Source organism: Carassius auratus, chromosome 31, assembly GCF_003368295.1.
Source record: "Carassius auratus strain Wakin chromosome 31, ASM336829v1, whole genome shotgun sequence".
In the NCBI taxonomy this organism is placed as follows: domain Eukaryota; kingdom Metazoa; phylum Chordata; class Actinopteri; order Cypriniformes; family Cyprinidae; genus Carassius; species Carassius auratus.
The window spans coordinates 1,667,881-1,693,759 of record NC_039273.1 but is presented as its reverse complement, the minus strand read 5'-3'; the positions used below and the strand labels follow the sequence as shown (position 1 = coordinate 1,693,759).

The window sequence follows — 25,879 nt, the reverse complement described above, 5'->3', positions numbered from 1 at the left end:
GTATGCAGTAAAACCATTTAATGCACAGCTAGTTCCAGGTCAGTTTAGTCACCGTTCCATAATAATGCGCTGCTTTAATTTAAGCACACTAACCAACACACACACACACACACACACACACAAATATTTTGGCTAGCCGTGCATTAAAGGATTTTAAATGTACTTTGCATCTGGCAGTTCTTTGCCTCCACATTTTGCATTTAACATCCTTTAATGCACAGCTAGCTGTTATTATCCCTTACATACACACCATTTCTGTTCAGTAAGTTTCCCATAACTTTGTATTATATCTGCATAGACATCATTCCGTCTGTGCCTGGTGTATTTTCATTTTTATTGTATTTTATGTATAAACTGTGTTTAATATTGCACACTACTGTTTTTAACCTAGTATGCGGTGTACAGTATATACTGCACGTTCTTCAGTACACACGCACGTGCATTCAGCCCTAGAGATATTCATAGCGTCTGCTGCCGTATTCACACTTAAACATTGAGTTAATCTGTTTATGTAGTGCTTTCCGTCTCCTCTAAGCAGTGTTTCTCTCCAGCAGGTGGAGCTGTGACGGTTGTGTGGATAAGATCGTTGTACAGGACGCAGGGAAACTGAGAAGACGCTCGTTCACCATGACGTCCCCCTCGCCCTCATCTCAACCATAGGAACACACACACACACACACACACACACACACACACACACACGCACACGCAGAAGAACATCACACTACAGCCCAGGTGTGTCTGATTGAACATATACTGATGACCTAAAGATCTGTTCTGCATCTCCTCCTCCTCACGCGCTGTGATGTGTTCGTCTGTGGTTCAGGGTTTGTGAGGTGTGTGCTTTGAGGGATCATGTCTGTGGTTTTCACACCCGACGGGATGAAGGAGGGCGACGGCTCTCTGTCCACCGATGCTTCTGTGGGCAACCGTGGGAAAAGCAGCCCGACGGCTCCCGCAAAAGACGCCAACTCCGACTGCACAGAACCTGATGACAACCTCTCCCAGGACGCACAGGTGGGAAACAGAAACGCTTTGAAGGAGACTTCAGACTTTCCTTACTGTCTTCCTCACATCTGCATTTAATTAGATACAGATAGATTAGTGTTCACGCGTTTGGGTCGATTAGACTTTGTATTGTTTAAAAAGCCTCTTCTGTGAGGTGCATTTGTTTGATCAAAAATTTTAAAATATTATTACAATTTAAAATAGATGATTTCTATTTTAATATCTGTTAAACTGTAATTTATTTATCTGAATTTTTAGCTTCATTACTCCAGTCTTCAGTGTCACATGATCTTCAGAAATAATTCTCATGCTCAAGAAACATTTCTGATTATTATCAATGTTGAAAACAGTTCGAAATGGTGATAGTTTTTATTTTTCAGGATTCACAGCTGAACAGAAAGTTCAAAAGATTAGCATTTATTAGAAATGGAAATCTTTTGTATCATTATAAATGTCTTTACTGTCTCTTTTGACCAACTTAATGCATTCAAAATATTAATTTATAAAAAAAAAAAAATGGGAAAGTAGTGTACATACCTTTAGATTTCAGCATTAATGAGAGTAAAACGGGTATAAAAAAAAAAGGTTTTATGCCTTGACATGCAAAACTCAATCTAAAACTGTTGGATCTGGCAAAACTAATTTCAGTGAACTGGATGACCAGTTAGAGCACCACAAATATATATTATGTTTTATATAATTTCCTGATACCCAAGTAAATTCTGATGTTGATTAAAAGCTACTTTCTGTGAAGTATCTGTCATTTTCCCGCTGAGGTTTTGTTTGGTGCTGAAGTTAATCATTAATGAATGATTTTAAATGGTCACTAATAAATGTTTTGGTCTTTCCCCGCAGCGGCGCTGTCAGAATCACGGACACACTAGGAAACGAGCAAAGGTAAAGCGTGCGACGACACACAGCATGTGTAGTTCAGTCCTAACCTCAACTCTACCGACTCGGCTATCATCTTGTTTATGCATTACTTTTCAATGCAAAATCATAATAAACGTCTCAATTGTACACAATTAAAATTAAATAACAATGATATCCAAAAGTATATATAAAAAATGTATCAAATAAAACATAAGTGGTCGGCGCATTAATAGGTTTCATGGCCTCAAAGTTTCTCTTTCCTTTTAAAATGAGAGGCAACCACTGCATTTTAATCACAATCCAAACAAAGATGCTGCATGTATTCAACATGAGCAGTTTTTAATCTAAATTAGTATCATTTAAAAATTTTAAGCAAAAACAGAGGGTTTGACTTCAGCTTTGTGAAACTGCATAAAAATATCTGTAAACAAAGCAGCGCTGCACTTATGAACAGCAGTGATACACTGTTTCCTTGGTTACTGCTGTAAACAAAGCAGCGCTGCACTTATGAACAGCAGTGATACACTGTTTCCTTGGTTACCGCTGTAAACAAAGCAGCGCTGCACTTATGAACAGCAGTGATACACTGTTTCCTTGGTTACCGCTGTAAACAAAGCAGCGCTGCACTTATGAACATCAGTGATGCACTGTTTCCTTGGTTACTGCTGTAATCAAAGCAGCGCTGCACTTATGAACAGCAGTGATACACTGTTTCTTTGGTTACTGCTGTAAACAAAGCAGCGCTGCACTTATGAACAGCAGTGATACACTGTTTCCTTGGTTACTGCTGTAAACAAAGCAGCACTGCACTTATGAACAGCAGTGATACACTGTTTCCTAGGTTACTGCTGTAAACAAAGCAGCGCTGCACTTATGAACTTTAATATGCATCATACAGAGGCAAGATGAAAAGAAAAAATACCATCTAAACTTTAAACACAGTAAGTTCCCAGATACATTCATATAAACTCTTCCCCTAATTGAATAACGATATGTTTATCTCAACCAAATTGAATCGTCACATATTTAAAACGATTTTACCAGCTATTCTGTATCAGCAGAAAAATGCTGTGTTTTTAATGAAAGGCTATGAATGCAGAAGTTTTCACGACTCAAATATGATTTCATATCGACATTGTTCAAAACTAACAGATGTTTTTCGCTTCCATTTACCTGAAATATAACGTCACCTCTTTTATTTTCCGTAATGCATCTGGGTTGTTGTGTTGATGTCTGTGAATTCTTCATTTCTCCTCTCTGTCACAGTCGAATGCAAAGCTCAAGTTGGTGAGGAGTCTTGCAGTATGTGAAGAATCATCAGGACCGTTTTTGACCGATGGTCCTCCAGAGTCACAGGTAAACTCTGATGGTTTTATCAACGGAAGTTGAAGCTCTTATGAAGCCATCGTTAGGATACAGTCATTAATATTCATGTTTTTTGTTTGAGTAGTTGCTATGCAGCTATTTGAAACAATGGTAGCTATTAATTTAAGATGCTTCTTTTATAAAGTCATTGATATGTTATTAATAATAACAACCACTTCTATTTTTATCTTATTATTTTCATATTGTTTAATTAAAATAATTGTATTTTTTGTTTAATTAATCCATGGCACGTAATTTTTTTTTTTTTTTTTTTAAATGATTAAGTAATGTTGTCCAGTGATTTGTTGGCATTATTTTATTTAATTGTAAGGCTGATTTATGTTTTATTTATGTTGAAGTATTTAATAGCTTTTAATAATGAGTCTTTTTTGTAATCAGGCTATCAAAAAATAATATACAAATTTGGATTTAGATTAACATATCGGTTACAGGCTTTCATATATAAAGAATTATCGGTTATCGGTATTGGCCAAAATGTTCATATCGGTTTATCCCTATTCATGTTTTTTGTTTGTTTCATCTGACTCTGGCCTTGAAGGACATCATTCAGCTACACATCAGCTGTCCGTCCGATAAAGAGGAGGAGAAATCCTCGAAAGACGAGTATGAGAATGAGGAGAGGGAAAAGAAGGATAAAACTCCACGCAAGATGCTTTCGCGCGGTAAGATGCTCAAGTTGGTAAGCCGAATTTGTAGTGAAACTAACATTACCCATGATGCTTTGCAGAAAATTAGAGTAGAGCGTGTAAAAGAGCAACGCAAAAATGCTCTCAAAATATTATTATACAAGTTCATATTTGGGAATAAACTGAAAGATATTGCTTCTATAGATACAGCGCATAACTTTGAGTCGTTTTTAATTCGATTGAGTTATTTGCAGTTTGTAGTTTTTTTGCTAGTTGGCATGGTTCATAGTTTATAGCTCTTTAATTAAGACTTTTATGAATTCCCTATGGGAAAAATGAACAGGAATAATACTTCCGGAACAAGCTGAGCTGAAAAAGTGCAGAATACTATAATAAGGAAAAAAAAATAATGGCTTCTGTTGAACTCGATGACTTGAATTCACAGTGACGTTCACATCTGATTCTGACTGTTTTCCGCTCTCTTCCAGACTCCAGTCAGGAATACACTGATTCCACAGGGATAGATGTACATGAGTTCCTGGTGAACACACTGAAAAACAACCCCAGGTACGACACACACCGTCTGAAGTTCAGACACAACACTGAAACCTGACGCCGTCTCTGGTTACGCTCGGCTTTTCCTGTTCTGGCTGTGTCTCAAATCACATACTGTCTGTCCTAAGTAGTATACGAGAAGAAGTGAGGCTTAAATCATAGTAGTTAGTGTGCTGAAGGAACCCGGATTTCATTACAGAGAGAGATCTCCATTTAATGCATTAAAATCCATTTTTCTGCATCAGTTTTAGCTGTAAATCCTCCTTTACTCTTTTAGAGACAGAATGATGCTGCTGAAGCTGGAACAGGATATCCTGGAGTTCATTAATGATGAGAAGTAAGTCCATATAAATACATGTTTATTTAATTAAAATATTAAATAACATATAATAATAATATTAAATAGTTATTACTATTTTATAAATTGTAAGCATTTCTTTGCATACAAATGTAATGTATTTTAAAATGTAATTATATATAATCTATATTAAGTCAGAATTAAGTGTAATAAAATAATCAAATTTAATAAAATAATTTTAATTTTAATATATTTTGTACTAATTAGTTCATTTTATTTTAAATTTGTATTATACATAATATTATTTGTATATTATGAACAATTAAATAACATTAAATAATAATAATATTTTACGTATGTGTAGATATTCTCATAAATTATATAAAAGAAGTTTACATGAAAATATATGTAATTAAAATGGTTAAAGTGTGTGTATATATATATATATATATATATGAGAATCTCTATTCTTCCATAGTAGGCTATATGATGCTATTATTTTCAATTTATTGTGTATTTAATATCTGTTGCCCCCTTTTGGTGGTGTGTGGGCATTGCACTCTATTACAGTTGTTTATATGCATGGATTTCAAGGATAATTTTTTTATTAAACCGTTCTGCTCAGTTCTACCTGCTGTAATATATTGAAGGCTGGTGCTGCAGTGGAAAGTGCATGCCATTTCTTTACACTGAGGTTGTTTTTTCATCTATTTTTTCAGTAACCAGTATAAGAAGTTTCCTCAAATGACCTCATACCATCGCATGCTGCTGCATCGGGTCGCTGCCTACTTCGGCATGGATCACAACGTGGACCAAACCGGCAAAGCGGTCATCATCAATAAGACCAGCAACACACGCATGTAAGACAGCGCTGGACGATGGGAGGGATCATAATGCAACGTCTCTTAAACTAATCAGACTCTGTGTGTGTTTCAGCCCCGAGCAGAGGTTCTCTGAGCACATTAAAGATGAGCGCAGCATGGACTTCCAGAAGAAGTTCATCCTGAAGCGAGACGATGCCAGCATGGATAAAGATGATAATCAGGTGTGTGTGTCGCACCGTTTTACTCTTGCTTCACATTCGAGTCTTGTTTCTGATGGTCTGGCGTCTCAGATCCGGGTCCCGCTGCAGGACGGCCGGCGCAGTAAGTCCATCGAGGAGCGAGAGGAGGAGTACCAGCGCGTCAGAGATCGCATCTTTGCACGAGAAGTACGTACTCTAGCTTATAGCAACGCTTCACTCAAAAACACACGTCTGCATTCAGCCCAGATTTCAATTTCGTTATTTATTTCTATAGCATTTCTCACAATCCAGATGTTGTCAAAGCAGCTGGTTTTCTGTGGATCACCACCAGGTGGCGCAAAGAGACACTGTTTTCAATTGAGAACAGCCTAAAGTTAAAATAAACAAGAAGTATATCATAATAGGTTAATAAAGCGTTATAATATAGAATCTTTGTACGAGTTAAAACATATTTAAATAATGAATAAACCATGTTCCAATTTCTTTTTATAATAATCATCATAATAATAATATGTCTACTACATGCCTAAATGATAAAGCAGGTTGTCGAATTAATAATGCATCCTCATAATACACCTAAATTGAAATGAATGGTTAATATATAATAATAATACCATTTTTAAACCTGATCATTTTTTTCTTAGTTCAGTGCCAAAAAATGGCATATGTCAGAATATGAACAAACTAGTAAAATAAAAAACGAAATTGTAATTTGGTGAGAAAAATACAGTTTTCATTGCAGAATAAGTTATTATTGTACTTTGTAAATGTTACTTTTTAATTTTTGTTGCAGTCCTCACAGAATGGATACATCAATGATAACAGGTAAGACACAGACTATTGATTCTTAGCAAGAGTTTTATTTTTAATTTAATTTAGTTTTGTTTTGGTGAAGTGCTTGTGTATCTAATGCTGGAATACTATTAACTAATAACTATTTTTAGCAGGAATTCTATTATTTATTATTTCATCAAGTTCTCTTTTACAAAAGTGCTCAAAGCTGGAAAACAGTGTTATAGTTTAACAATCTTCTTTTTAACCGAAGGACAGAGTAAAAATTACAGCAGTCGTTCTTCTCGAGCTGCAACACTGTAGAATGAGTGTGGTTTTCATGCATGGGTCCCCTACACACACACACACACACACACACACTCCTGTAACCCATGGACACTGTTTTCTCCGATGTGACCCTACAGACTGTCCACTGACGGCTACTCCTCGTCCTCCCAAAAGCGGAGGCAGATTTTTAGGTACAGTCTCTGCTGTGTGTGTGTGTGTGTGTGTGTGTGTGTGTGTTTTCATGCACTGCGTCTCGTGGTGAGTGTGTGTTGCTTTGCGTTGGCTCTGTGCCTCTTTTGGCCCGTGCATGGCTGCTGTGTACTTCAGTGTCTGGAAGAGGACCGACATCACTGCACTGTGTGTGTGTGTGTGTGTGTGTGTGTGTGTGTGTGTGTGTGAGAACTGGTGAATCACTAGGGGTCGGTGGTATGATCAAAGTCTTGTATCTCAGCATGAGTCATTTCATATCAGGTTATATTATATATTACGATTCAGTGAATTAAATCTTTTTAGTTTTATACTATATATTTTTGCCTATTTATGTATAACCCAGTAAATTATGTTTACAATGAAATATTTATGAATACATTTCATAATAATAATAATTGAAAAAGTAATCTAATGTAAAATATGTAATATATATTGTAAATATTACTGTTATTGACATTTAATATTAATTTAATAATTATTAAATGAATGCTGTCACAATTCAGTGAAATTAAAAAAATAACTTTGTACATAAACTAGTGAATTAAATATTTAAAATGAAACATTTATTAATGAAATAAACATTTATATATAATTTTTATAAATTATATATTTATAGTAATATATATTTATTTAATTCAATATAATTTTTTTATTAACATTCACTATAAAATTATTAAATTAATGTGGTGTTAATAGCAATAATATAGCAATATAATAGCAATAAATAATAATAAATGTGTTATCAGTTTTATACATTAATATATTTTAGTGTCATAAGTTTAGTACTAGATATTTTCAATAATATATAGATAGATAGATAGATAGATGGATTAACTTAGTATTAAGCACTAATGTGTTATAATATATAACTTATATAAAAACAGATTCTCTAAACTCTGATTGCATGTGCCATATTAACATTTTCTAACTTTATTTACACCCCTTAACTTCTTGAGGTCACGTCCTGCTGTTTTTCACATTAATCTGTGTTTCTTCATCACTTCCACATGTTCTGCCCACAAATACAGTCTGTCAGTCTCTGTATCCCATAATACCACCCAGTCCTGCCAGTCGCCATGGTTACAAAACAGGACGTTCTGGATCTGTTGGTTGCTTGCCGTGCTACAGCAGTTTGACCGATGCCTTTGTGTGTGTGATGTTTCCTCCTGTAACACAATAAAGCCACTGTTGCATTTCTGGAGTGTCTTTCTGCATCTGTGTTGAATGTGTGACGTTACTGGCATCATATCCCAGATCTCATCCTCGTGATTATGAAGAGAAATGTGGGAGCGAGTGGATGAAAGAAAGCAAATGCCATGGAGCAGTGGAGTGTTGCGTGTCTGCTGTAAATAGACAGTGCAGCTCCCGCTTAAAATAGCTCATTCATTAATTACATACACAGGGCAGAAACACACAGATTGCAGGGTTTGTCGGGTTTCCCAGTAGAATTAGAGTTCATTATAGACATGTGTTAGTTCAGTGTTCAAATGTTCACAGGGTTATCTGGCAGAAGATGCTTCATTCTGTTGGGGATTCCCACAATCAGGAGATCAAAACACATTATGAATCAGAAGATTGATTACAGTGACTAAAACACGGAAAATTCTGCGTTTACAGCTCGCAATTCTGTTCACAGCTCGCAAATCTGTTTTCAGCTTACAATTCAATTTTAAATCTAACAATTCTGTTTACAGCTCACAATTAGATGTTTACAGCTCGCTATTATGTTTACAGCTCTCATTTCTATTTACAGCTGGCTATTCTGTTTACAGCTCGCCGATCTGTTTACATCTCGCTGTTCTGTTTTACAGCTCGCTGTTCTGTTTTACAGCTCGCTGTTCTGTTTTACAGCTCGCTGTTCTGTTTTACAGCTCGCTGTTCTGTTTTACAGCTCGCTGTTCTGTTTTACAGCTCGCTGTTCTGTTTTACAGCTCGCTGTTCTGTTTTACAGCTCGCTGTTCTGTTTTACAGCTCGCTGTTCTGTTTTACAGCTGGCTATTCTGTTTACAGCTCGCCGATCTGTTTACAGCTCGCCGATCTGTTTACAGCTCGCTGTTCTGTTTTACAGCTCGCTGTTCTGTTTTACAGCTGGCTATTCTGTTTACAGCTCGCCGATCTGTTTACAGCTCGCTGTTCTGTTTTACAGCTCGCTGTTCTGTTTTACAGCTCGCTGTTCTGTTTTACAGCTGGCTATTCTGTTTACAGCTCGCCGATCTGTTTACAGCTCGCTGTTCTGTTTTACAGCTCGCTGTTCTGTTTTACAGCTGGCTATTCTGTTTACAGCTCGCCGATCTGTTTACATCTCGCTGTTCTGTTTTACAGCTTGCTGTTCTGTTTTACAGCTCGCTGTTCTGTTTTACAGCTCGCTGTTCTGTTTTACAGCTCGCTGTTCTGTTTTACAGCTCGCTGTTCTGTTTTACAGCTGGCTATTCTGTTTACAGCTCGCCGATCTGTTTACATCTCGCTGTTCTGTTTTACAGCTTGCTGTTCTGTTTTACAGCTTGCTGTTCTGTTTTACAGCTCGCTGTTCTGTTTTACAGCTCGCTGTTCTGTTTTACAGCTCGCTGTTCTGTTTTACAGCTCGCTGTTCTGTTTTACAGCTGGCTATTCTGTTTACAGCTCGCCGATCTGTTTACAGCTCGCTGTTCTGTTTTACAGCTCGCTGTTCTGTTTTACAGCTGGCTATTCTGTTTACAGCTCGCCGATCTGTTTACATCTCGCTGTTCTGTTTTACAGCTCGCTGTTCTGTTTTACAGCTCGCTGTTCTGTTTTACAGCTCGCTGTTCTGTTTTACAGCTGGCTATTCTGTTTACAGCTCGCCGATCTGTTTACAGCTCGCTGTTCTGTTTTACAGCTCGCTGTTCTGTTTTACAGCTGGCTATTCTGTTTACAGCTCGCCGATCTGTTTACATCTCGCTGTTCTGTTTTACAGCTCGCTGTTCTGTTTTACAGCTCGCTGTTCTGTTTTACAGCTCGCTGTTTCTGTTTTACAGCTCGCTGTTCTGTTTTACAGCTCACAATTCTGTTTAGATCTTGCAATTCTGCATTTATAGCTGGCATTTCTGCGTTTACAGCTCACTATCATGTTTACAGCTCTCATTTCTATTTATAGCTGGCAATTCTACATTTACATCTCGCAATTCTGTTTTACAGCTGGCTATTCTGTTTACAGCTCGCCAATCTGTTTACATCTCGCTGTTCTGTTTTACAGCTCGCTGTTCTGTTTAGATCTTGCAATTCTGCATTTATAGCTGGCATTCTGCGTTTACAGCTCACTATTATGTTTACAGCTCTCATTTCTATTTATAGCTGGCAATTCTACATTTACATCTCGCAATTCTGTTTACATCTCGCAATTCTGTTTACATCTCGCAATTCTGTTTACATCTCGCAATTCTGTTTACATCTCGCAATTCTGTGTTTACAGCTCGCAATTCTGTTTACAGCTCGCAATTCTGTTTACAGCTTGCTGTTCTGTTTTACAACTTGCAATTCTGTTTTACAGCACGCAATTCTGTGTTTACAGCTCGCAATTCTGTTTTACAGCTTGCAGTTCTGTTTACATCTCGCAATTCTGTTTACATCTCACAGTTCTGCATTTACAGCTCGCAATTCTGTGTTTACAGCTCGCAATTCTGTTTTACAGCTCGCAGTTCTGTTTACAGCTCGCTGTTCTGTTTTACAACTCGCAATTCTGTTTTACAGCTCGCACTTCTGTTTACATCTCGCAATTCTGTTTACATCTCACAGTTCTGCATTTACAGCTCGCAATTCTGTGTTTACAGCTCGCAATTCTGTTTACAGCTTGCTGTTCTGTTAACAGCTTGCTGTTCTATTTTAAAACTTGCAATTCGAGTTCACAGCTCGCAATTTAGATTTTTTTACAGTTAGTAATTCTTTTTTACAGCTGGCAAATCTGTTTTACAGTTAGCAATTATTTTTTACAGTTAGCAATTATTTTTTACAGCTGGCAATTCCGTTTACAGCTAGCAGTTTGGTTTTCCATCTCATAATTCAAGTTCACAGCTCGCAATTCTGCGTTTACTGCTCGCAATTGTTTACCACTTGCAATTCGAGTTGGCATCTCGCAATTCTATTTTACATCTCGCAATTAGATTTTATATCTCGCAATTTGAGTTCACAGCTCGCAATTGTTTACAGCTCGCAATTTATATTTTAGATCTCACAATTCTGTTTATAGCTCAGTTAAATTTTACATCTTGCTATTCTTTTTTACAGCTCACAATTATATTTTACAGCTCGCAATTAGATTTTTACATCTCGCAATTATGTTTGTATCTCGCAAATTTATTTTACAGCTCGCAATTCTGAGCAAAAAGTCTGAATTGTGAGGAATACTTTATGCCAAAATTGGAAAACTGCCCAAATTGTGAGAAAAATTGCAATTATGTGGTGGAAGCCTGCCTCCATAGTTTTAGATTCCATGATAGAGAAAAAATGGAGGCAAGCGAAAATTTTTATAAATTAAATCTGAAAATAAGTCCTGGTTTTGCCTTTTAAAGGTACAGGTTGTAAGACCTGCCACGAGAGGGCGCACTACCAAAACAATAACAATCGCGTGGTGATTTACAAGCAGTTGAAAACATTAGAGATATTGTTAGTAACCAGCTGGACAAAATATATAACACTAGCCTAGTGGTTTTTCGATATTTTACTGCAAATATCTTACAAATTGTACTTTTAAGGTCTCTCGTCCAATCCTTATTATGGTAATTCTGTGCTGTGGTGAATCTGATTTAATTGTTTCTCTGACGCGTAATCACATTTGTTGCATTAGATTATAAGATGAAATGCTTTGTTTCATCATGCTTCTCTTTATATCTTGGAAAAACTGTGCGTTTGCTCCCAGTAGTTTTCGGTTTTGCAGTTTTAGTATTCTATGTGCTAAATATGTCAGCATGAGAGCTGATCGGTGTAACGTAACACTACTGTAAAGATTAACTAAACTCTGGAACTGTTTTGAGTATCTTTAGCTGTTAAATACACAGAGCCATTGACTGATGATTGATTATTGGTTTCCTGGACAGCTGGAGGGCAGTGCATTACATATGTGTGTGTGTCATAGGGCTGCGCAGTAAATAAAACCCATAAACTAGACCATCCTCATGCATCAGCAGCACTGTAAACCATACCTTCACTCCATCCTGTTGCATTAAATGCAAACGTGGTGGATTTGGCTGTTCGGTGCAGCCCTGGTCTGTATTCCATGTTTGAGTGTGTTTGTAATTTTGATGTTCCTTCTCCCTGCAACCGAGTATGTGGAGCTCCGGTGATGCATCTGCATGTTTGTGTGTGTGTTTGGACTTCCAGAATGAGTGTTTGTGAGCGTCTCTGTCTGTTTTCACAGCTCTGTGTGTGTGTGTGTTCTCTTCCTGCCCGCAGGGGTAACAGGGAAAGCTCCAGCCGGGCGTCCAGCAGTCGTCAGAGCAGCACTGACAGCGAGATGAAGAGCCTGGAGCCGCGTCCGTGGAGCAGCACAGACTCGGACAGCTCCAGCCGAACGCTCAGACCTCCGGTCACCAAAGCCAGCAGCTTCAGCGGCATCTCCATCCTCACACGAGGAGACAGTCTGGGCAGCAAGGGGTCGCAGGGCAGCGCCAGGGGCTCCCGCACAGGTAACACACACACTCACACACACACACACACACACACACACACAGCCCCTTGCTGATTGTGTTTGAGAAACTGTCCTCTGTCAGAACAATGTAGCAGCAATCTATCAAAGCTGTGATGATCTTATACTATATAATATATGTATATTTATATTTATATCTATGAATAATTATCCCAAGTAAAAATAATTCAAATATATATTTTGCTCATTCATTTATTTGGTTAGTTGCGTTTCTTTTCCTTATCCTCTCACTCTCTCTCTCTCTCTCTCTCTCTCTCTCTCTCTCAGGTCTTCCCACAGTCACTCCAGATGTTTGTGCGCTCTCTCAGCCGCCCCAGCAGAGATGTGGGCTCCTGCCGTGTCCCCCGAACTGTCCCTCTGGAGCCCCTCAGACCCCGAGCCAACAAGCCCCCCCGCCGCTGCTGCCGACCCCGACACACGCACACACACACACTCACACACACACACAGCACGCCATCAGCGCACACAATCACATGCTGCCTCAGGTGAGCCACTGTCCGCCTCTGATATAAGAAAAGATCTAGATTTAATGTTTGTTTTTTGTTTTTTTATAAGATCATTGTGTGTGGGCCTTTGTGATTTTTTTTTTTTTTTTTTTTTGTATGGTTTAATTCACAAGGATTGATATGCGAGCGCATGTATTGCTGCGGGTTGCTTCTCTGTATTTCGCTGAAACACTGTTCTGATCAGGGTTCCTGCTCCTGAACGTCTGTTCCTCTGCTCTCTCCGTCTCTCTGCAGTCGGTGGCGTCTGCGCAGGCTGTGTCTTACTCAAACCCTTCGTGTCCTCAGGTCCTCCTGCCTGTTTCTCCTTCCCAGCAGTACAACCTGGTACTTCTGCTCTCCCTTCGTTTCCCTCATCTGTTCTCTCTTTCTTTCTCCTCTTCAACTGGGTTTTCTATTTAGTAGTGATTTATTTATTTTTTGTAGGTATTTTTGCATCATTTGCTGCTTAAATATGGAGTTTTTTTAAATGGAACTGAGCAGAAATGTGCAGATGTTTGCTGATGAACTTTTAGTAAATATTCTTATTCATTTATCCAAATTCATTTATCTCTCTCTCTGTCTCTGTCTCTCTCTGTCTCTGTCTCTCTCTCTCTCTCTCTCTCTCTCTCTCTCTCTCTCTGGTCTCTGTTCAGGGAGATGAGTTGACTCCAGGTTTCGGGCAGATGTCTCTAAGCCGTCAGGGCTCCAGCGAGGCACCAGAGCCGCCCAGTTTATACCAGCCTCCGCCCGCCGTACTATCCCAGCATCCTCCACCTCAGCCCAGCTACATCATGCCCCCGCCGCCCTCTGGATACCAGCCTGCAGCTCCACACCCACATCCTCCTCCGCCTCCACCTCCACCAACACAAGCCATCCTACAGACCGCTCCACCCACACAGGGATACATGCAGCCTCCGCCTCCACCACAGCAGGTGCTGACACACACACACACACACATACACACACGCACACACACACACACACACACATATACACAAACGCTCACACATACACACACACACCTTGAAATAAAAAAAATGTGTTTCTTTAAATCACAATTCTGATTTTTTTTTTTTTTATTATGGTTATATACAATTCATTTTATATATATATATATATTCAGAATAATGTTTTGTTCCGTGGCAGCAGCAAAAAAGAAAAAAGTGATAGGTAAAGTTCTGAGGGGGAAAAAGTGATGCAAGTTTATGTCTTGCAATTCCACGTTATAAACTTCCAATTGTGAGATTAAATTACAGGTTTTATTTTATATTTCGTGAAAAAATAAAAAAAATAAAAACAGAATTGTGAGAAACTTCTGAATTCTGAGTTTCTTAAAATGTGGGATAAAAAGTTGCACAGTAACCTGTTTTTTTTTTTTTTTTTTTTTATTACAATTGAAAACCATTATTTTACTTTGTAATAGTATTTCACATTTATTTTACAGTATTTTTGATCAAATGAATGCAACCTCTTGGCAGAAGAGACTTCATCAAATACATGATGATGAAAACATAATGATTTTGATCGATGCGCATCTCGCAAGTACCACGCAGTATAAAACTCTGAATGGTTCATTATTGTCGTCTTTAGTCAAATCATGAGACACATAGGGTTTAAAACAAATCACCAGCCGCCCAATGCCATCAGCTCCAATCCTGAGGTGAATCGCTGTCATTTCCTGTGTAAAATCTTACCAGCCTTTCTCTCGCCCCGAGGAGGAAACAGAAAGCTGCACATCAGTGAAAGAAGACTTCAGTTAGAGAGCGAAGTGCTTGTGAATCACACACTCCTGCTGTGTGTGCTTGTGCACCTAAATTTAGGTCTCCATGTGTACAGAAGCTTATAAATCACACAGAATTAGTTTTTTTGAGATTGTAAAAATGCAGAAAGTTTTCTGCAAGTGGTAGATTTAGCTGTAGGGCAATAGAAAACACAGTAAAAATAAAATACAGAAAAATGCACTTCCTAAGGAAAGACTGCTATCAAACAGAACACCTGGGTTGCTAGTCATCCATATATTCTGTTAGTTTTGCGAATTTGTAGGTTTCTATCAGGCCGCAAATATAGAGCCGCGTATCATCAGCATAACAGTGAAAGCTAACGCCATGTTTCTTGATTAAATCTCCTAAGAGTCAAATGTAAAATGTAAAAAAAAAAAAGGCTATAGTCCTAGTACTGAGCCCTGTGGCACTCCATACTGTACTTTTGAACGATATATCTAGCCATTTACTCCTACGAACTGTTGACGGTCAGATAAGTAAGATTTAAACCATGATAATGCAATTCCACTAATGCCTACTCTAGTCTACTCAAAAAAAAATAAAAAATACAACCATGATTGGATGATAAGAGTGAGTGAGTAAGTGTGGTTTCAGAGGTAATGCAGTACGTGTTATCATCATCAGACTTTCTCTCTCTTGTCTCAGATCCAGGTTCAGTATTACTCCACCGGAGGACAGTATCCGAATTCAGGCCAGCAGTACCGCGCCATCTCTCACCAGGTCTCGTATCCCACACAGCGCTCTCAGCCGCTGCCGCCACCACCGCAGCCCTCCGGTCAGTGTGACATCACTTCCTGTTCCTCTGCCTCTAGACAGCATCATATTATCCTCCCTGTAATACAAGCCCACATGCTTTTGGAGCAGATGAGATGCAACAAGTCCATATCTGCCACATAAGAGAAAAATCATGTGAAAAGAAGTCAAAAATGTCAAAATGTCATAAGAAAAAAACTTCGTAATTATGAGATAAAAAGTCTAAATTGACAGTAAAAATTTCAACCTTTAAGTCATGATTATGAGAAAAAACTGAAGAGACTGAAAAGTCAGAATTATGACTGCAAAAAACTACAAAAATAATAATAATAAAATACAAATTATTAAATTATTAAAAACTAATTATAAGGGAAAAGGCAACATCATGACTCAATATACTGTACACCACCACATACATTCACATCAGATGTGTGTAAACTACATTAGTTGCATGTGCTTTAAAGCCTTTGCTTGTTAAACATTTCATTCAAATATTTAGTTCTGACGTGTGAAAATCCTGTCAAACAGCTCTGGATTACTAGACTTAGATATCTTTCACGTTTGACTGTGCTAATACTGTCAGAAACCCACAAGGTTTACATATAAACACAGGTGGTTATGTCTGAACACTGGTCATTATTTACTCACTCTCATGTTGTACCAAACCTGTGCTGAACACAAAATGTGAGTACAAATAGCTGCTGGTACTCTTTGATTTTGATAGTAGGGGAAATAAATACTGTGGAAGTCAGCAGAAGCTGTTTGTTCCCACATTCATCAAAATCTCAACAGAAGAAAGAAACTCACTGAGGTTAAAACAGCTCGAGAGTGAGTGAATGATACAGAATTTTAATTTGTGGAAGAGAACTATTCCCTTTAATGTTAATAAAACAACAAAACAGAGAAAATTACTGAAGAACTTTAACACAGTCACTTCAATAAAAATAAAAGTATGATTTATACAGTGAAGTGTATGTAGTGTTTTATTTTTATATGTTTGTTCATTCAGTTTCTTGAATGCTGCTGCTAAATACACTTACCGTAACTTTATTTTATTTGTATATTATGTGCATCTTCGATCTTATCGCCCATTTTTGTCTAAAAATCTTTTTTATTTTATGTTTTGTTAGGTTGTAAGTCTCAAAAAAAAAAAAAAATAGGGAAATTAGTTTGGCTGTGCTACTCAGACAACATACAAAATAATAAAACTAACATGACAGAATCATGATATTTTTGCCGTATCGCCTACCCCTAATTAAAAGATACAAAGTTTAAATTGCCATAAGTCATAATGAGATGAGCTGAAATTAATAATTATGAAAAGTCAAATTTGGCAAAATAAAATGTTAACATTTAAATTATAAAATAATATTTTAATGCTTAGTATTTATAATAATATATTTTAATAATTATGAATTGTGTTTTAATGTTTTAGATATTGGAGTAAATAAATATATAATATTTACTTTAATAAGTAAATATAAATATTAATAGAATATTCAATTATTAAATTATAAAGTCATAATTGTGAGATAAATAAAAATGTTTTTTTTTTTTGTCTGAACTTTGACTTTTGTCATTATTTAGATTTCCCAAAGCATGATTTTTCTCTCTCTTGGAGGAAATGTGTTCCTGCGCTTCTGTCTCTGCTGACTCCTATCTTCTTCATGCTCTGTTATATTGATGGCTCGTATTAAACGGAGTATTAAAGCTCTGAACGGCTCCCTGATGATGAGCGGTTGAAGTTTAGTTTCTTTTGTCTTGTGTGTTCAGCTCCTCTCCAGCCCATGATGACCAATCAGCAGCCAGCGTACCAGGGCATGATGGGAGTCCAGCAGCCTCAGAGCGCCAGTATGATGAACACACAGCGCACGGCCATGAACGGACAGATGCAGGGCATGATGGTCCAGTACCCACCCATGCCCTCATATCAGGTGTGTGTGTGTGTGTGTGTGTGTGTGTGTGTGTGTGTGTGCCTGCCTGTGTGTGTGTGTGTGTGCCTGTGTGTGTGTGTGTGTGTGTGTGTGTGTGTGTGTGCGCGTGCGTGCGTGCGTGTGTGTGTGTGTGTGCGAGACACTAACCGCTCCACGTGTGTGCTGCAGCAGGTGCCTGTAGCCAATGAGAGTCAGTCTGTGGTGCAGCAGCAGTACCAGCAGCCCGTCATGGTTTCGGCCAGTCAGTCTGTACAGGGAGCCATGCCGGCCGCGGCACCCATGCCCGTCTACTACAGCGTGCTGACGCCCACACAACAGAACAGCACGAGGTACGAAATTATCAGTATGGTTTCCTCTCATATAAAATATTATATTTTGTTCTTTGTGTTTGTATGCATGTATTTTATTTATCTATTTTTTTTTATTCATTTATTTAGGGTTCCTCAGATATAAAAAAAATGACTATTGTCTTTCTTTTTATGTATGCATTTATTTTTTTATTTTTAAACATTTTTTGTTCATGCCTTATTTTTTATTGCGTTGTATGTCTTTTAGGTTGCATTAAATTTAAAAGTTTTTTTTGTCTGCTTTTTTAGTTATACTTAGAATAAATGTAACTTTGATGCTGTATTATTGTTTTTGTGCTAATTCTGCTCTGATTATTTAAATAAATGATTTATTCTGTTATTAGTAATATGATTTGAAGTATCTTCGGAGTAGCTTTAATAGCTGGGTTTCTATCCATGTGTGTGTGTTTTTTTTTATATATATAATAATATATATTGGGAACTTGCATTTAAAAACCTCTGAATGGAAAGTCTTAGCATGCATATTAACTTAAGTTTTATTTGATGAGAAAACGTGTAAACTACAATGGAGAAACTTAGTTTTATCAGTTAAATTTAGTGTCAATTTACAATTTGATGCTGTTTTTCATTATTTAAATAAGTGATTTAATCTGTTATAAAACAAATAGATAGTCGAAATAGCTTCATTAGCTATATTTCAATCCATGTATTATTTTGTGGATAAACATCCTTGATGGAAATGCCCAGATGCACATAAAATCTAGAAATGCACATAGAAACTCAGGCTCTTAATGAGGCGTGTAATTGTTTTATTCAATAAGAAAATGTGCATCAAATTTATATTAGTTATGTTCGGTGTAAAATAAAATTTTGATGTTGTATTGTAATTTTCATGCTAAGTTCTGCTTAACTGTGTGTGTGTGTGTGTGTGTGTGTGTGTGTGTGTGTTTCAGCCCATCTGTGGGTTACCTGCAGCCGCCCAGTTCAGATCAGTACCAGATGACCCAGTCTGCCTCCCCCTGCAGCCCACAGCCAATGCAGCAGCAGTATTCAGGTACACAGAAGCTCCTTTCACACTGCATGTCCGACCCGGCATATTGCCGGAAAACAATCCCGGGATTGATTCTGGCATTGAACCGGGGTCAGGGACCTAGTAACATTGCCGGGTTCGACCCGGGAACAATTGCCGGAACACTTTACCTGTGTATTTGCCGGAATGGCAGTGTGAAAGTGACGCCACGCCACTGAAGCTGAGATCACATATAAGTATTAGATGAGAAACAAACCTAAAAACAGTCATTAGAAAATGTAAGTTGAATAAACTAAAACTAAACGGAGTATAAAAAAAAAAAATTTTAATTGTTTTTTTAAAAACGTATTTTTTGGACTATAAGTTGCACCTGAGTATAAGTCGCATCAGTCCAAAAATACGTCATGATGAGGAAAAAAACATATTTAAGTCGTACTGGACTAGAAGTCGCATTTATTTAGAACCAAGATCCAAAAGAAAGCATTACCGTCTCCAGCCACGAGAGGGCGCTCTATGTCTTCAGTGTAGACTACAGTAGCAGTGAGCAGCATAGAGCGCCCTCTGGCGGCTGGAGACGGTAATGTTTTCCCTTGGTTTGTTTCTCTTAGTTCAGTTCTTTTGGTTCATGTCAAATTAATTTGGAAAAATAAGTCGCACCTGACTATAAGTATGTAAGCGTTCCACCACTGAATAAAGAATAAAACAAAGTAAATGCGACTTTTTATCTCACAATTCTGACTTTTTTTTTTCTTCTCATAAATAACTTTCATAAGATATAAAGTTATAAAGTCAGAACTGTTTTATTCTGTGTCCAGTGGCGGAAGCTTCCATGCAGTAGTCGTGCTGTGTCTCAGTCTGGGTGACTGTGTATTGGGGTGAGTGACCCGCTGGTGTGTATGTGTTGTAGGGGTTCCTCCTCCTGGTGCTGGTGTGATGGTGATGCAGCTCAGTGTCCCGAACGGACCGCAGCCGACCCAGAATGCTCCGCTGGTGCAGTGGAACCCCTGCAAGTACTACAGCATGGAGCAGAGACCCAGCAAACCTGAGCCACAGGCACGAGCTCACACGCTTTATCTGTCTGTCATTGTGAATGAATGTGATCATCACGTGTGTGTGTGTGTGTGTGTGTGTGTAGGTCAGCAGTCCTCTGGCGTCTCCCACACAGTCTCCGGCTCCTTCTCCGTCCGGCAGCGTGAGCACCATGTGTCCAGGTCTCGGCCCGCTGCCTCTCATCTCACCGTTCCCTCGGCCCGGCGGACCAGCACAAGGTACAGATCTATTTAGATGGATAGAAAACATCATTCATACATGTGACCCTGGACCACAAACCAGTCATAAGGGACAATTTTCTGAAACATCATCTGAATAAATGATCTCTCCGTTGATGCGTGGTTTGTTCGGAGGACTAATCTCCTAATATCCTAATCTCCAGGGACACACATGTATCTGTGTCTGTGTGTATATCATTTATACTTTTTTTAAATAATTATAATACTAATGTTTTTATACAATATTATTAAAAATTATTTTTAAGTAATATTGTTAATATCTCTTTATTAATTACATTTCTACTGAATTTTGTCTGGTGTGAACTGTACTGCTAGAAACAAATAAAGTCACCATGTTTTTCTGTGTGAGTAAAGACCATTGACGTGGCTGTGGGCGGAGCTACGCGACGACCAATAGGAGGCTCTGCTGCTTGTTTTGAGATTCACCTGGACAGGAGTGTTTTTGTTCAGCTGTATTGAGTCTTCAAACACACTCATGACATCATGATGAGCTCTGGACCTGCGGTGACCCTGTGTGTGTACGGTCACCGTGATCCACAGAGAGAGAGAGAGTGTGTGTGTGTCCCACTGCCCCAGTGAGATCCCAGTGTTGTGTTTGGCCATCCTCCAGCGCTCTGACTGACACTGTGTGTGTGTGTGTGTGTGTGTGTGTGTGTGTGTGTGTGTGTGTCAGCAGACGGACGTTACTCTTTACTGGGGCAGCCGCTGCAGTACAGTCTGTGTCCTCCTCCCATCATGCACAACCACAACCAGTCCTACAGCTCCCATCAGGTACAGCCCTGAGTGTGTGTTCATGTGTTTGTGTGTGCGTGTGTGTACGTCTGTTTGTGTGTGTGCATCTTGTGCATGTCTGCTCGTGTGTGTGTGTGCATGTGTGCGCGTGTGTGTGTGCGCGTGCACATGCGCATCTGTTTGTGTGTGTGTGCGTCTTTTGTGTGCGTGTGTGTGTGCATTTGTTTGTGTGTGAGTCTTTTGTGTGCGTGTGTGTGTGCATCTGTTTGTGTGTGTGCGTCTTTTGTGTCGGGTGTGTGTGTGCATCTGTTTGTTTGTGTGTGTGTGTGCGTCTTTTGTGTGCGTGTGTGTGCATCTGTTTGTGTGTGTGTGCGTCTTTTGTGTGCATGTGTGTGTGTGTGTGCGTGTGCATCTGTTTGTGTGTGTGCGTCTTTTGTGTGCATGTTCGTGCGTGTGTGTGTGTGTGTGTGTGTGTGTTGAAGTTTCTCTAGAAAAACAGTTTCAGTAACACTTTTTTTTAAGAAGTACTTGTTACATATGTAACATGTAATTACTATTATAATAACAATTAATAATGCATAATTACATGCAAGTAACCCTAATCCAGACCTAGCCATGTGCTAAGTACATGTAGTTAATTAATATCATTCAGTACTTATATGTATAATTACAGTGCATTGATATTATTGACATCTGTAAATAATTGCCAAATGAACAGAACTGTGTCATTTTCAAGATCGACCCAGTCTTGTCATGGATGGAGCTCAGATCTATTTAGTGAACTTTTTCAGTCACGTAACTGGCTCGAACATCCATAGAACTGCAGAACAAGCCGCTCAATTTGTTACAATCAGCAAATACTTCTTAGATCACCTCTCAAAAGAATAAAACACTGATATGTGAACAAAAATCCAAGTTTTGGATATTAGCAATCCGTATCAAGCACCTGCCGCAACATTTCAATAACTTAAAACAGTGGTGCATTCTAAAACGTTTAATGTTAAAACACTTCATGCTTTAAAACAGTGATATTGAAAGATTAAATTCAGTACACACGTTATTACTGATGCATGTTTATACAGACAAGCACATCTCTCCGTCTGTAGTTCACAGTGTGTCTGTGTTTCTCAGAGTCAGGGAGTGATGAAGCACGGAGCGCGGGGGAAAAGACAAACTCTCAAATCTGCCTCCACAGACCTCGGGACCACTGACGTGGGTAAGAGACCGAACACTCACTCCTGACCCCAGTCCTTCTGCTCATGTGAAGTCCCTGTGACATCAGTTCCTGTCCCTGTGACATCAGTTCCTGTCCCTGTGACATGCTCATATAAACACAGTGTTGTGACCAGTGCTGGGTAGGAACTGATTACACGTCATCTGGGTTCTGACACTACAAAGAGGAAGTACTTAATTTTTAAGTATTAAAATAACTTATTTGTGTGTATCTATATTTTTTATTATTTAATAAATTATTATCTTTTTATCAACACCAGGGGAAACACTGCATTGTATGACGTTGATATAAAAAGTATATATATTGCATGCTTTAACGCGTTAATTCTGACAGCACTAGTTACTGTAATCTCTAATGGACTAGAGTTGGTGAGTAATGTACCCAGCACTGGTTGTGGATTTGATTCATCAGTGCAGTGCCCTCAGTAGACGTCATCACTACTGTTCTCTGTGTGTCTCCCTCTAGTGGTGAGTCGTGTGCTGGAGGTCACAGATCTCCCCGAGGGCATCTCTCGTCTGGAGGCTGAGAAGCTCTTCAACCAGCTCTCGCTCTGCGGTGCTAAGATCCAGTGGCTGAAGGACCCTCAGTGTCCCCGGGGCCCCGGCGGGGGACGAGGAGACCCCAGGGACCCCGCTCACCTCTACACCGTGGTGGCCGTGTTCCCCAACACCATGGCGGCTCAGAGCGCCTCCTTCAAGCTCAACAACAGCGGTTTGTTTAAACTGCGCGCCACCAAAAAGAACTACGACTTGCGCGTGCTGGAGCGAGCGAGCTCGCAGTGAGGCAGGAGAGAGAGAGAGAGAGATGTCCCAGGGAAGAGATCATCCTGGTGTTCCTTAGGGATCTTTTTATGTTTTGTATCATTGACAGAAGAGCACATGTGACACAGTCTTAAAGGGACAGTAACGTTTCAGTAACTCACATTCATGTCGTTCCAAACCCGTGTGACTTTCTTTCTTCTGCGGAACTGAGAAACAGATATTTAGAAGAACGTTGGTTACCGAATCAACGGGTACCAAAACCTTTTTTTTCATTTCCAGCGGTTTTATGATTTTGTGTTCTGCGCTTCATACAGACATGAGGGTAACATCACACTTTTTTTGCCCAATTCTGTCATTTATTTGCTCTCATTCATGTTTTCCAAACTTACATGATTTATTCTCTCCTCTGAAACATTAAAGAAGAACGTTTTGGTTTTCATTGACTTCCATTCTGTGGAGATACAGTGCAAGTCAATGGGAACCTTTGGTGGGTGTTCTTTATATCCTGCTTCTGCAACAGAAGGAAACGTTTACGGGTGTGTAATGACATCAATGTGAGTGAATCATAGATTTTTAATTTTTGGGATGAACTGAAATGACGATCATGTCTTCTTTAGCGCACATTCATATAGTTTAACTTCTTCCCTGGAGCAGAAGATGTTTTGAAGGATGTCGCCAATCAAACCAGTTCCCATTGGAAATGTGGAAATACAGTGGAAGTCAACGGCAGCCAGAAATGTCTGCCAGCGTTTCTCACATCAATGCTGCTTTAGAAGAAAGAAATGCATATAGGTATGAAGACAAGTGTTTGTTTTTGGGGTGAACTATTCCTTTAAAAGCATAGTTCTTATCTTCATTCATTCGCCTTCATGTCATTCCAAACCTGTCTGATCTTATTTAAGCAGAGCACAAACCGAGTCTCAAGGTACTTTATTCTCACGTGTGGAGCTCAATAAAGCTCAGATGTTCTTCCCAAGCAGAAGAAATGAAGTCCAGCAGGTTTGGAGATACATGAACGTGCTCCTGTTTCCTCCATCAGCCTCCGTCTCTCTCTCTCTCTCTCTCTCATTTGTTCACTTTGGATTTCTTCCTCTTTCACTTTCTAGCGTTTCTTGCTTTCTGTTTTGCCTTAACGCTGTTGTGGACTTCTGTATCGCGCTGTTTCTCTCTCTCTCTCTCTCTCTCTCAGATGAATCTTCTGTTCTCGGTTCAGTATATTTATATAAGTGATGTAAGGATTATAAGAAATAATCTATATATTCAGTGATTCTTTTCCCGTGGATAAGTTGAAGCTCCTTCTTCTCCTCCTCATTGTGTTTTTCTGTTGAGCGCTGTGCAGAAAGTATCTGAGGTATTTAAAAGTGCACAATGATTGCGAATGTCTGCTGTAAATTCCATTTAATCTCTGATTTTCTGTTTGTTTTTAAGAATATAAAAGAGAACTCAAAGACTCCTGCAGCGTCTGTGTTGAATGATTGTCTATCTTAATTCATGTTTCTCATCTATAAAGTGCACATTTGATCAGATTCGACGCTAAAATCACTGGATTTCATCAAAGGTGATGGGAAAAAAAACTCTAAAGCAGTCAAAGAGCATGTGTATAAATGTTTTACACTCGTATATACCAGTATCTAAAACACTCCAGTATTCTGTATTAAATTGTACAGAGAAATGGTTGAGTCTCAGTAGATTTAATGCATTAACATTAACAATGAGCTGCACATTTCTTAAGGTGCTTATTAATCTCAAGTAGCATTAGTTAATAAAAATGCTCATGTTAGCTCCGGTTCATTAATATTAACACATGCTATTGGTTTTGATAGTGTAGTTTTTGCATGCTACTCATTCTTGTTAAAAGTGTACTTGTTTAAAGACCATTACTGCAAGAAGCTTAAGTGCTGTGATTGAGTTCAGAGGTCAAACGATGCCACGCTGCCTCTCACAGCGATCAATCCGGCTTTTGTCTTTCTGTGTCTTCTAGTCAATAATAAATTTGATGTGAGGTGCAGAAACTAAAAGATGAGCATCCATCAGCAGTGTCAGAGGTGCTTCGTGATCCCTGATGTTCTTAAAGAACGACTTAATGCATTTGTGGTTTTCTCTTCAAATCCGTCAATACAGCGAGACAATGTGCACTTAGTGAAGCTGTAACTTGTGTGGTTTTACTTCTCAGGTAAGTTGAAGTCTGTTTAGTTGTACACATATTTTAGAGCCGCTTCCGTCGTGTGACTTCATTAAAAGCAGAACTCTCAAACTGCATCTGCGGAACGACTCAAGACACTCTTTCCTGAAGATTCGCTCACTCTGATGAGGAGAACATCAACTCGGTTTGCACAGTGAGATCCAGATCAGATTTAGACATGTTACTGTCACTACATCTGACGTCATCTTTTCTGTGGATTACTGTGCTGTTAATCGTGATTCAGTGTTTTTATTTAGAATATCCACTGGAACAGAAGTTTCATTTAATTCAGCTGATGGCCAAACAAAATTCATTATTTATGCTGCATATATAAAAATAACGGTAACATCAAGAAGATGATAGAGATAAAGCACTAGGTGGCGCTGTTGTTTCTCATGTTCAGTATCTGCTCCAGTTAAACTACATCAGGATGAGGACAGGAAAATGGAGCACATGAAACAAGATAGAAAATAAATTCACAAGTGATGTTTGAAGAAATAACCTGTTTCATTGTAGTCTAATACATGATGATTCAAATTAATGTAGGAATTGTGTTAAATTGCACTTTCTTCTGTAATTAGCAAAAAGGAACTAATTATAAATTATAATTTGTAAGCATCACTGTTCCACTCTTCAAGAAATCAAACCACACATGATTAATTTACACCGACTCTGAACATGAATCATTCATCAGT

General features: G+C 38.7%; 1 protein-coding gene across 6 annotated transcripts; it reads left to right on the top strand.

Annotated features, from left to right (window-relative positions):
* Positions 1-697: 697 nt before the first annotated feature.
* Positions 698-24,469, top strand: LOC113050175 (R3H domain-containing protein 2-like). 6 transcript variants are annotated; one of them, XM_026212913.1, is made up of 25 exons: positions 698-735; positions 827-1,017; positions 1,864-1,905; positions 3,148-3,237; positions 3,806-3,929; positions 4,382-4,460; positions 4,726-4,785; positions 5,466-5,606; positions 5,683-5,791; positions 5,861-5,956; positions 6,564-6,595; positions 6,967-7,020; positions 12,443-12,675; positions 12,963-13,180; positions 13,436-13,525; positions 13,834-14,112; positions 15,607-15,736; positions 17,488-17,648; positions 17,820-17,977; positions 18,910-19,010; positions 19,894-20,039; positions 20,122-20,254; positions 20,949-21,046; positions 22,139-22,223; positions 22,707-24,469. In XM_026212913.1, the coding sequence occupies exons 2-25, from the start codon at positions 856-858 to the stop codon at positions 23,021-23,023; spliced, it is 3,138 nt and encodes a 1,045-aa protein (XP_026068698.1). In that variant the 5' UTR covers positions 698-735; positions 827-855; the 3' UTR covers positions 23,024-24,469. The 6 variants fall into 6 exon arrangements, with proteins under 6 accessions (XP_026068698.1, XP_026068697.1, XP_026068696.1 ...); XM_026212912.1 differs by having other exon boundaries at positions 17,817-17,977; positions 20,952-21,046; XM_026212911.1 differs by having other exon boundaries at positions 17,817-17,977.
* The last annotated feature ends 1,410 nt before the right edge of the window (positions 24,470-25,879 follow it).

Bases quoted from the DNA above. Each gene is read 5' to 3' on its own strand.
- LOC113050175 (XM_026212911.1), top strand. From the start codon at position 856: ATGTCTGTGGTTTTCACACCCGACGGGATGAAGGAGGGCGACGGCTCT. The intron at 3,238-3,805 runs GTAAACTCTGAT...CTGGCCTTGAAG, and splicing joins ATGGTCCTCCAGAGTCACAG to GACATCATTCAGCTACACAT. The intron at 5,607-5,682 runs GTAAGACAGCGC...TGTGTGTTTCAG, and splicing joins AAGACCAGCAACACACGCAT to CCCCGAGCAGAGGTTCTCTG.